Here is a 12,524-nt window from a genome sequence, read left to right as displayed (position 1 = left end):
ATAACTCAAACCACATTCCCTGTGGCTACTCGTTATAAGAACATAATTGCATTGTGCTTTATTGTACCTGCTGAAAAAACTTCGAAGTGAAATATCCTCTAAAAACAATCTGAACCTTGACAGAGAAAACTTAATCTGGCCCACATACTCATGTCAAACTGAGAAAACAGCCTATAAATTTGACATTTAAAAAAGCTGTGTTGTTGAGATGTCAACATGTAGCAAGTGTTATTCAGGAGAAACAGCTACACTTTGTGAGTCTTTATACGTCGATGCCAGCAGGCATTCTTTAGTTTTTAATAAAGAAGCCCGGCTGAGTGTGTGGTATGTTTGAACTTTTTTCTGGAGTGAGAGGTGTGAAGGTTTTTTCTCTGTCAAAAGTTGAGGTTGAAAACGTCAAACCCAAAACTTGCTTTAGTTATATACTGGTTAATGAGACCAGGTAAGTGATTGTGGGGACTTTCTGCCTTGCAGTTCTCTCAGCATGATCTGGAGTGTCTCAAGAACAATTAGATGAATTGTTTTTTTGCATCATCACTTCAAACCTTTCACTGATCCTGAGATATAACCCAACCTCTATTGGATGAAACGTCATATAACCCCCACACCATCACACTAACAGAAGCCTGAACCATTGATACAAGCAGGATAGATTCATGCTTTCGTGTTGTTTGCACCAAAATCTGACCCTACCATGACAGGAGTGGCGCCCAGGGTGGTCGTTTTTCGATGTGTTATTCAGAGATGTTCTTTTCCACACCTTGGTGGTAATGAATGGTTAGTTGAGTTACTGTTTCCTTCCGATCAGCTTGAAGCAGTTCTGGTATCTGACTGCTGGTAACTGGATATTTTCTCTTGTTCAAACCATTCTCTGTAGAGACGGTTGTGTGGCGGGGATCTCAGTCGATCCAACAGTATCTGAAAATGCTCAGACCACTGTGCCTCGCACAGAGAGCGATGCCATGTTCAGAGTTACTTAAATAACCTTTCTTCTTGATTCTGGTTCTTGGTTTAATTTTCAGCAGGTTGTCTTGACCATGTCTGCACAACTAAATGAAATGAGTGGCTAATAAACTGATAAGTGGATCTGGAATAGTGATCACACCATGTTACCAGCAAGCAAGCACTTGGTGATGGTGGTGAGGAAGAACTCCCTTTTAAGAGGAAGACACTTGTGACAAAAACATGCTGGAGGGTTAGAGTGAAATAGAAGACATTGTATTGTCTTGCATTGTTAATGTTTGTACAACACTGTCAGCCTGCTTTCATGTACAATAGGAATTTTACCATTCTTGCTGTTAGCCATTTAGTGTTAGCTACTCGTACAGAGCAAAGAGCACAAAATAAGAAAGGTTGTAAACTTTTAATGATGCTACATTTATGTTTCTGTGGACTCTGAGGGGAAACATGTTGTTTGTATAACAGAATTTAAAGTTTTTGTGACAAGTTGTTACAGCAGAAAGTTTTTCCTTTATGCAGAGTCACTTTTTTAATACGGGTAATAAGGAACAAAGTTTTGCCCAGTAATGAGTCCTTCCAAAAGGGAAGGACTTGGCTCGGAGAAAGAAAGACACTAAGCTGTCCCTTATGATTAATTCAAATCAGATGAAGCATGAACCTCATAGGAGTGTTGCTTAGATAATTACAGCAAAGGAGATGGGAGCAAATGTTGTCCTGCTGACAAAACCAAAGTCACAGGAACAATTAATGAAGGCAAAGAAAGCTTGATTATCGACTCGGGCGTTGGGTTTTGCTCAGAGGGACAGCAGTGGTTTAAGTATTTGCATGGTGCCTGACTCTAATGTTAAATGTGGCTTTAAAACAAGAGAGAAGTGGATTGTTATTTATGGATGTAGATTGGCCAAAGAGATCTGCTTTTGCTCAGCAAGCTCTACAAACACATGGGGAGTGCGTCCAGTTAAAGGAGTTAGCAGTTCTCTGCTCCTGTATTGTTTCCTGTTGTGCAGAGTGTTTCCCAATGTAAATGCATGCTTCAGTCATCTCGGTTTTCTCTTTTTTAATGTTTATTAATGCCTGACTTCTCCTCTTAATATTCAGGCCAGTGTCGCACTTTGTTAACATACGGAGAGTAGCTTAGGGACCTGGAGTGGAAAGGTTTTCTATGCTCACTTTATTCTACCTGCTTGAGGTTCTAGTTTAACGCTACTGCAATCCAAATATACAGTAAACAGCATCTGAATACTGATGATTACCACATTCAGAAAAAATGCTAGAGTTTCTGTGTAGCTGCAAGTAATGACTGTTTTTTGTGCTTATTTATAAGATATGTAGTTTATTTTTAATAAGCCCTTGTTATGCGATTCCTTTCCCCCTCTCATACAGTATATATACAATGTTGCAAGAGTGGATGCTCATATTACACAATGAATATGAAGTCTGTTTGTGAGGGGCGACCAATCGGCAGAAAGAAGGCTCAAAGAGAAGGTAAAAAGCCCAGAAAAAGTAATAAATCCAATTCAATTTATTTATTTATACAGTGCCAAATCACAACAATTGTTGCCTTAAGGCAAGCAAGTTGCCTATAACATCCACTGGTTGGACCTGTTAGCTGGATCTTCCAGAATGTTTTATTTTTGTATCATTTTATTTTGGAATCACAGGACCGGGCACAGAATAGGACAAGACATGGATACAGAGCAATCATACGGGTGTAAACACTAACATCAGTGTACAGGTGGTTGTGTGTGCTGTGTATGCCGTGTTTTATATGAGTGTGTATGACTGCTCAGTCTGGACCCATAATAATAATGGAGGGTGCGGGGAGGTACTGGTGATGTGTCTGCCCCCAGCCACTGGCACCAAGATAAGGTCACCATCAGGTGGTCAGGCAGTGACTCAGCATGCTAAGGTCGGCCAGAGCATCAGTTCTGTTGTTTTCTAATGAAATTAACTTTTCCTCTGTTCTAATATTTATACTCTTTGGGATTTATTTGGGTTGTTTAGATTTATAATATGCAAATCACTAGATCGCTGGCTGACCTTGACAGCAGAGTGTTGACCTACTGGAAGACTTGTTCCAGGAGAGTAGTCGAGAAAATGTTAACAGTAACTGGACTTAATTGTGTTGCCTCTTCTAGAGTTTCACCTGCAGCATGATAGATCCATATATCGTAAAAGGCATAAGTAGATAAAATACCAAGATCATATCTCTACCAAGGGTGAACATCCTACATACCTCACAGTATGTAGAAAATTTATTCAATGGTAGAAAACACTTACAAAAATTCCTGCATCCATTGACTGCAAAACCATTTCTGAAGTGGACCAAACCCAGCTGGACTACCTATGCACTACAAGGTGTATCAAAAAAAAAAAAATCCGTTCTCAAAAGGCTATATTTTTTAAAGTAACGGGTATAGAAGCTTGCAGTAACTTTTAAAGTACATGGCTGAATATATAGTTTTGCATATAAAACTTCCAATGTTCACAAGTCCTCAGTGTCACCGCCCCCATACAATAGTGAAACTTGTCTCATACTGTTGTGAGCGTGTCTGAAGTCACAGCAGCTATTGCTGTTGTTATGCTAACTACCGATATCCACAGCCACTGAAAAAAAAAAGTTGGCACATTTTTTCCAGAATGCTGAGAAAAAAGTCAGAATTATGAGATTAAAGTCAGAATTCCTTTTTCCTCAGAATTCCGAACTTAATCTAATTTTTTTTTAAATCCGAATTGTGGAAAAGAAGAAAAAAAGACATGTCCACTTTTTTTCCCATTGGCCCTAATCCACTTTGATTATTACTGCTGAATGCCTGCGGAATTAAAGCACTTGGAAACTGGATTATTCAAATTTGAAAATAGGAGTTGAAATTGTAGTAATAACAGCTGCAGTAGCTGTAGAAGTAGCCTTCTTATTTTTCTTCTCGTTCTTTGGGCGGCTTCCTTAAAAATACTCAGTTGCTGGGTTTGGTAAGTGTCCATCTTGGCAGGATTGGGATTGTGGTCATGGTTAAAAGAAACCACCGGTGGTATAAGGCTGATGTTTTGCTGACCCATCGAGCAACCTGAAATTCATCAGCCTGACAGCAGGTCAAACTGTGATTTCTACAGCTTTTCCTCAGCTCCTTTAGAAGCTGCCTCAGAAATGACCGTACCTCATCATGTCTAACCTCAAGACGGGAGATTTATAGCACCGCTCCACTTGAACACAATCACGGAAGCTGAGCGTGTTTGCCTCGTTTTCAATTATTCATTGATGTGTTTAATTCTTTCTCGGCCGTCTATGAGGCTCCCCGGGGCCTGAGTGTAAACAGTGCTGTGAGCAGCGCGCTCTGTTTTCGTCTGGCTGCCTGTGAACTCTGTCAGAGGCCTTTAGTTTGACAGATGGAGAACCTTAGGCTCAGATTCACCGTGTCAGTCTGTCTGAGGAATGAGATTTCAAGACAGGGCAACTTTACTCAGACTGGATATTTTTGGAACAAACAATCAAACTAGATCAGAAGGCGATGTGTTTGCTATTATACTGCAGCTCAGGGCTTCCAATTCTCACACATATACGTGCATCATCGACCTTACCTCAGCGTCCATATTCCTCCACAAACCTGAAGCCTCCAGTATTCCAGTAAACTGAGTAAATAGATGTAATTAGATCAATACGAGTATCATTTTTTATCTGAGAAATCAACCCCTCAGGCTCACACTGCAGTATTTTCCCTCTCAGAGCTGCATCGTTACTCTTAAATGCATCGCTAACGACCTCATCTATAAACTGCTGCGACGCCATCTAAATTAGAGAATGATGACTTCCAAAATGTCAGTGCTAAATATCTGCTTCTGCAACACACGTCACAAATTTCAGAATTTGAAATTCATACCTCCTCCAGTGCTTCAAAACTATTAGAACTGTAAAATTTCTTCTCCCTCTCTTTTGCTCCTGGTTCCTGCTGTGCACAGACGCAGCTTGAAAGAGATCACGCCAAAATGAACGGACCGCATTCATGACGAAGAAAAAAAATTAGTATAAAATGTACCCTATGCTGCCCTCAAAAAGAAAGTATTTTACTTAATCTCTCTAGCTGTTATGGTTTCTAATGCGCACAGCTGTTCAGTTGTAAGCTTTTTTGCGCAACTCCTCAGGATCGTTAGAAAGATGGTACATGAGTTGGGGCTGCAGCCCCGCAGACCTCTGGTTATCGCCCACATTTGCAGATATTCAAACACATCTGGTGTTGTGCCCACTGACAGCTGTGCACACAGAAGTAGAGAACATCATTAACCATATATCTGCATTCAAGCCAGTAAAAAACTACTCTCAAAATATTCTCATTCCTTTTTTATTCAAGACATTTGGGTATTCATTTACACTTTACTCCTCCGATAAAAGCATCAAAGGGTAAACTGCAGTGATCCTGAAACCGTGACTGGATTCTCAATATGTGTCATGTATTGGCTTTTGTGAAAATAATGTGAGCTACCGCCAACACAGTTGAACTCTCATTATGTTACTAATAGAGACATCAAGATAAACTGAAGTCCAGCAGCAGTGCTAGCTAACTGTGGGGATACATGTGTTTTTCAGTTTATTATTACGTGTGGCTCCATAATGTGGTGTTTTAAACATTTGCCTAGAAAGCAAATATCCACAGTTTGATTCCAGGAGGAGATACGAATCCCTTCGAGCTTGCATCACAAAGGGCTTAAAAAACAGTCACCAATCTGTTGACTCATCTCTAAAGGCTCATTTTATAGCATACTATACTTTCATGCTTTCGAGAAAAATAAAATCAATCAAATAGCCTAGATCGAGAGAGGAGTAAGAACGTCAAACATCCATCAAACCTGTCTGCATCACAGGTCTTTAATGATAGCTTGTTCATCGAGCAACAAATGAGACAGAATTTACACTTTGGTGAACATAAATGGTTTATCAGTGTTGTTATTTAAAAACAAGCCGTGGTTATAATAGCCTCTGTATGTGAAGGTGAAAGTCTGCAGCTATCAAACAAATGTTGGCGTTAAAAAACAGAAACTTGATATTTCTCGCTTTGTCTCGAATCTTCATTGACATTCCTCGGTTGTGACAAGCTTTCCTGTCAGCTTGAAACTGCTTGGGCGTTCTCCTTTGACCTGAAATCAACAAGACATTTTCACCCAGAGAAGCGCTGCTCACTGGATGTTTTCTTCTTTGGACCATTCTCTGTAAACCCTACAGATGGTTGTGTGGGAACATCCCAGTTTGAATAACCTTTCCTCATCAGGTTGTCTTGGTTATGTCTACATAACGAGATACCTTTGATTGGCTGATTTACGTTAACGAGTAGTTCACTAGGTTTACTTAATAAGTGTAGATGTATTTAAAGTCTATATTTTAAAAATATAGAAAAGGCTTGTAGCTCTTCGTCCAGCCAAAACCGAGAGCCCATCTACCAATCTGACATTCACTCATTCAACCCTGTTCCTTATAACAAGGCATTCACAGTGTTTTAAAAAACCCTGTACTCATTCATTTTAAATTTAGCACACACATATGCTCAGTGACACAGATCCTGCAGCTTCCCTGTGACTCTGTGCATCATCACCCAGGAAAACATGGGAGAAAAAGTAAGTGCTACAGATAAAACGAGGACAGACTGAGAGTGAGAGCACACATGTCTGAGTGTGTTTTCACTGAGAGAGACCCGATGTCTGTAAGATTCATTTCAAGGCAGTCATTTCCCCACTCATGATTGTGCGGGCACATGTGTATGACTACACGTAGGCTGAATCAGAGGGTGTGTGAATGAGGGAGTGCGTCATCGTGAGTACTTTTGTGTCTGAGGGTTGGAGTAGGAAATGGGTTTTTGCTCTCAGAATGATATGTAAGACTTTTATCAGTGTAGTACACAGTGTTATTATTTCATCCTTGATAAATTACAGTTTCTTATTTTTACATCGCCCACCACGCTGCCACTGATATATTCATAAATTCCCTCCAGGTGATTTGGTCTCCCGGGCCATGCACCACCTCCAGCCGCTGCACATCAAGAATGCCAGCAACGGGACTCCGGTCCACCAGAAGGCCAACACCACAGTGCACTGGGAGCCCGAAGCCCTCTATACCCTGTGTTACTTCATGCACTGCCCGCAGATGGAGTGGGAAAACCCCAACGTAGAGCCATCCAAAGTCACCTTACAAACTGAGAGGTGAGTCCAACAGAGGCTTCAGACACTCGGGGAATCAGGTGTTTTGTACTGTGACCACATTCAGGTTAGCTCAAAGAGACCATCCAGCTGACTCAGCTTAATAGTTTAAATTCTGTAATCCCAGGAGAAAACTGAATAATCAATAGCATTTTTAAAAGATGAGCAATAATGCACAAAACATGTCGTCCTGGAAGCAAAACATCCTGCACTTGTTAACCTGGCCCGTTGAGATTATTTCAGTAACGTCTCCTCCCACTCACCCTGTCTGTCTGCAGTAATGACTTTACTTTCCCTGTGTGCATGTAAAAGGGCAGGAGTCTTTTAGTCAGCAACATGGGCTGACAGCTGAAGCAGGCAGGTAAGGAGCTTGGGAAGGCTCTAGGCTAACCTTACTGAACCAGCAGTTTGGGATTGCAATGCATAAATATATCTCAGAGCTTCTCAGAAATACTCGGCCTGACCTCAGGAGGTGCAGATAAAATCTGAGGTCTAAGGGTTGGTTTCTCCCCAAATTAGATCCTCACAGCAGTTAAACCACTCTTGCATTTGAGTGCTATGCATGTTATTCAAAGTCAACTCATTAAAGTAAAATTCATAGCTAAAAAGTTGGTATTAGATCTCATGGGGCCAGTTTCTTGTCATATTATAAATATGTCAGGCGATTTGGTGATTCTAAATTGTCCACAGGTGTGGATGTGAGTGTGAGTGGCTGTCTGTCTCTATGTGTTAGACACGTCCACGTTATATCCAGCCTCTCACCTAGTGTCAGCTGTGATAAGGCTTCAGTCTCTCCTGAGACTTTAAGTTGGATAAGCAGTTGAGAAAATAGATGGCTGGATAGAGTGCAAGTGGCAATCCACTAAAGAAACTTGCTGGGAAAATGGTAAGTTAATGTGGCTTGGGTTTGTCCCTCCATTTTCTTTCCTTTTTAGAATTTGAATGCTCTGTCTACGCTATAACAAGATTAGCACATGGCTTTTATTTCTGCTCTCAGTTGTTTACAAGGATTTACCACTGACTGGTGATAATCTGAACAAAGACAGAGAATATACTGGTTTATTTCCTGGAAAAAAATGATTATGGGTTCAAGAAAACCAGTGATTGTCAGCAACAAAACGCAAAAAGAAAGCTTAATGTGTCAAAACTTTTAAGTGAAACTCGCCTTGTGATCAATTTTGCACAGTAAAAGAGCTTAAAATGAGCAATAGCTATTCCTCTGCTTCAGTCAGTTAACTATGCTCAGCTATTTAAAAAAAATTCATAGCTATTATTATTTCAAAATTATTCCATAACAGCACAATTGTTGCACTTGATTAATACAGTGCTATCTACCTGCTAAAAATGCAAATTGGAGCTTCATCAGTTCTGTGTATGGAGAGGGAAAGAAAACGAGAGACTGAGGAGTATTTTTGTTGTTTGTAACTGTGGTCATACACAGAGAATAATCTACCCGCTGTAACACCAGGACATAAGTGAATGGATATCATCTGAACACGTAAAGTCATGGCCTTTCCCCAGCTCTTTATTCTTTTTTCTAACATCTTTATGATTCTATATCCGTTTCTATATTTGCAAGTTTACTGGGAACAATGTTGTCTAAATCCACCAACATTACACTGGTTTGATGTGAAACTGGTGTATCTGCAATGGGAAAATTAACTTGAAGCAGATACTGTTGTAAATGATGGATTGAGTTTATTAAGCCGTTTAGGTCAGATTTAAGCTAAAGGACCAAGAGTTGTACTTTTATTTTGCATTGTTTAGTCTGATTTGACATTATTTTATTTATCTTTTCCCGTTTTTCCCATCTTTGTTGTTTTACTATTTGGATCTAAAAGAATTTGTATAATGTTACATGTCTCATACTTTTGAATTTAAAAAGAAAAAAGAACATGGAAAGTTTAGGCTCCAGTCCTGCAGGGCTAAAGACGAGTCAGTGATCCCCTGGCAACTTCTATTCACTAGGGAAAAAGGTGCATTCCCAAATTGAATTGGGAGTTGTTGCTTGGGGTTGTTTAGTGAAATTGGTTGCAAAAAGCTTGGTGTACCAAAAAAAACAACAACTGTGTTCTCTTTGCCCTTCAGCAGATTGCCACAGTTCAGTTTAATTCAATTTAATTTTATTTACATAGTGCCAATTCACAACAACAGGTAAAGAACCTATAGAGAAAACCCCAACAATCAAACAACCCCCCTATGAGCAAGAGACAGTCGAAAAGAAAAACTTCCTTTTAACAGGAAGAAATCTTTGCCAGAAACAGGCTCAGGGAGGGGCAGCCATCTGATTGGGCGTCACAGGGGATGGCAGGTACCTTTGTTTTGGTTGGCTGGCAGACAACAACTTGTATGGAAATGTTAGACAACTACTTACAGGGCGGTAGTAAAACTGTGAAGAGTTCAACAGTATGTTTGTTCTTAAAGTAAAGATTTGCTTCACTGCTTAAGCCTGGAAGTTGAAAGGGAGCCTTCTCTGTTTCACTACCACCTAGACAGTAGTTGGTTTAGTTGGTGAGTGTTTGCAGCCAAGTCGGAAACTTCCATGCAAACTATGACCAAAGCAACTGCAAGGAGATTTTTGTTGCTGCATCGTATACCTCTTTGCAACCAATTCTACCTAGCATCTGGCAGCAATTCCAGCAACCTAGCAACAAGTGGTTGCCAGGGGGGTGCTGACTAGTCTCTAAGCTTGTGTAACTGGGGTGTTACCAGTAACAGTTGACTAGTAAACTAACAAGATGGACTACAATAGCTTAGCTAATGGTGGTACCTTTTGTCAAAAAATGACATCAGTCTAGTCCAGACAGGTCCAGTGGGGTAGCAACAAACTAAAGGAAACCTAGCACACTCTGATATGTGATCATTTTAGAGAAAATTTTTTGTCTACGTGTAGAAGTAAATGCTGTTCCTGGTGGCATTTAGGTATTTTCATCCTTTCAACCACATTGCTACTGTCAGTTTGTGGTATACCAGTTAGTGCAGATGTTCCTTGACCCTCGCACAAGTTTTTCGCACCACAAGCGATCTGGTAAGAAGCTGTGTGCTGCTCAGCGCTGACACTTCCCTAGGCCTTGAGCAGATTGATGGGAACCAGAGGGACTTTGCTTGGATGGACGGATGGACAGATATTCAAACATCTTTCTTCCACTCTGCAGAGATAGAAACTCAATCCTGACGACCCCGGGGAGCACTAGGAATGTCAGGCTGAGTGACATGTCAGCAGGTTCAGGCCCCCGGAGAGAAAATTCTCTATTTAGCATTCAACTGAAAGGTTGAAGACAAGTCAAAAAGGGCCTGAAAGACACAGCAGGATGAGAGGAAGACAGAATATGATCAAATGAGATAAGATCATCTTTTTGGGTTATTTTGGGAAACTTCAGACGAGCTTCAGTGAGGTGAAAAATTACTGCAATGACTTTTACACCTGAGCTTTGAATATTTACCTGATGTAAATTTGCTTTAGAAGAAGAGAAGTGTTTCTGCAAGACTTCAATTTTTAAGTTTAGTGGTAAGTAAAAGTAGTGAGAGAGCTGCTTTGATGTATTTGGTAATTTGGAACAGACGTTTACTCTTTTACTCTGGCAGTTCTGGCTGTTGTATGTTGCTGCAGGCCAACTGTCTGCATCGATGGATAACATTTCCCGCAGTGTTTTCATTCCAGACTTGGTCTCTCCTCTTTTTCAAACCTTGCAATGTAAAATACATCTTCCAAAAGCTCAGTGAAAAGGGAGGAGCTCTGCATTGTTGCATTGGTCAGCCAAATGCTAAGCAGAAAGGAAAACCCTTCTTTTTTTTTTTAATGCAGTTCAGTTCCTGGCACACTGTTGGTGTACAGACAAGGAAAGACTGAGTTATGGAATGAGAAACTGATGCACACACAGTGTTGAGTAGTAAAACGTCAGTATCTGAAAGCTGGTGCCTTGATAAAACATGTGCTTACAGCAGATTTACCAGACGCCTGCATAAACAGCAAGCATAGCCATCCCTGATGGTTTCTCTCACTTGGGTACGGGGCTCGTGTTGGAAATAATTTTTTTTCTCTAAGAAATTATAGTTGCTAGAGGGTCATAAGGGAGAAAAGCTCTGAACAGACCTTTACTGATGGACCTACAATATAATTTAACTGACTGTAACATGAAATCAGCCTGTTTAATTTAATGCTTTAAGGTTTCCCAATGTCCATCTGAGACTTCCTCATAGGTTTAAAGGCCTTGAAGGAAAATATCCTGTGTTATTATCATTTAAACTGGGATCTGGTGAGTCAAAATTACTTGTAACTCGATCAGTATTAATGATTTCAAGTATCCTGAATAGCTTAGTTTATAAAGAGGATATAAAAGGGTGTATAACTATAAAAAGGAGAAAGCTCGCTAATGAAAACCATGTGAAAGAAATGTTTTTGTAATTATCTACAAATTACCCACTTCAGAGAGTAAGACACTCCAAAAAGTATATATTAGCCAAGGTTATTCTGTTTGCTCGCTAATGCAGGGTAGAGAAAAGCACCACTTTACAAGCTTGATAGGATAATTATTAGAAATGAGTAGGATGTACATGGAACATGCTGCCAAGAGAAGAAGAGTCTTTTAGATCAGTCCAGTCTGTTCAGTCTTTAACCAAATCTCTTTTTTACAATAATTTATCATTGTGAGGTTGAAGTGGAGAGGACCCAAACCAGGACATGTGGGCAGAAACAAATGAGTCTTTGGCTGAATCACAAAAGGTTACATGAACCAGGAGTCCAGGGAACACAGAACACAAGCAGGGAAATCAATAGTAGGATTTGACAAAGGGAGACATATGAATATACTCTGGGGAGTAATTATGGATTAGAAATATGAGGCAATAGAGACACAGGTGCATGTGATCCACACAGGTGAAGATAATCAGACAGATGGGAAGTAAAGACTGGAACAAGACACACAAGAAAATCTACAGAAACAAGAAGACTTGATATGCCAACAAATACAAGAGAATGGAAACTACAACCACAACTGACCGTGTGCTCAGGCTGCAGAAACCCGAAAAAGAAGAGGAGCAAGGAGAAGAGCCATCATGGAATGACAGGCCCCTGCCTGGTATTTACCACCAGCAGACAGAAGAAGTGGCTAACAATAGGAACGAGAATGACCGAGCCAAGACCTGATTGGACTTCGAGATACAGACAGACAAAGTGGTGATGGCTAACCAACCGGTTATAGTGGACAAGCAAAGGAAGACAGCCATAGTGATTGGAAGTTATAGTCAATGACAGCAACATCAGGAAGAAGGAACACGAGAAGCTGGAAAAGTACCAAGGGCTGAGCGAAGATGTGGAGGGTGAAGTCAAGTCAAGTCAAGTTTATTTATAAAGCACATTTAAAAACAACCAAGGCTGACCAAAG

General features: G+C 40.4%; 1 protein-coding gene across 2 annotated transcripts in view; it reads left to right on the top strand.

Annotated features, from left to right (window-relative positions):
* Nucleotides 1-12,524, top strand: part of LOC102312970 (ankyrin repeat and BTB/POZ domain-containing protein BTBD11-A) — a 269,350-nt gene that overhangs the window by 203,643 nt on the left and 53,183 nt on the right. For both annotated transcript variants that reach the window (XM_005934225.3, XM_005934224.3), the window contains exon 3: nucleotides 6,936-7,143. In XM_005934225.3, the coding sequence (XP_005934287.1) occupies nucleotides 6,936-7,143 (208 nt within the window). The remainder of the gene's footprint in view (nucleotides 1-6,935; nucleotides 7,144-12,524) is intronic.

Source organism: Haplochromis burtoni, unplaced genomic scaffold, assembly GCF_018398535.1.
Source record: "Haplochromis burtoni strain Fernald_Lab_line unplaced genomic scaffold, NCSU_Asbu1 Contig_184, whole genome shotgun sequence".
NCBI lineage: Eukaryota > Metazoa > Chordata > Actinopteri > Cichliformes > Cichlidae > Haplochromis > Haplochromis burtoni.
Note: the sequence above shows the minus strand (reverse complement) of the source record. Positions and strands in the feature narration are given on the sequence as shown.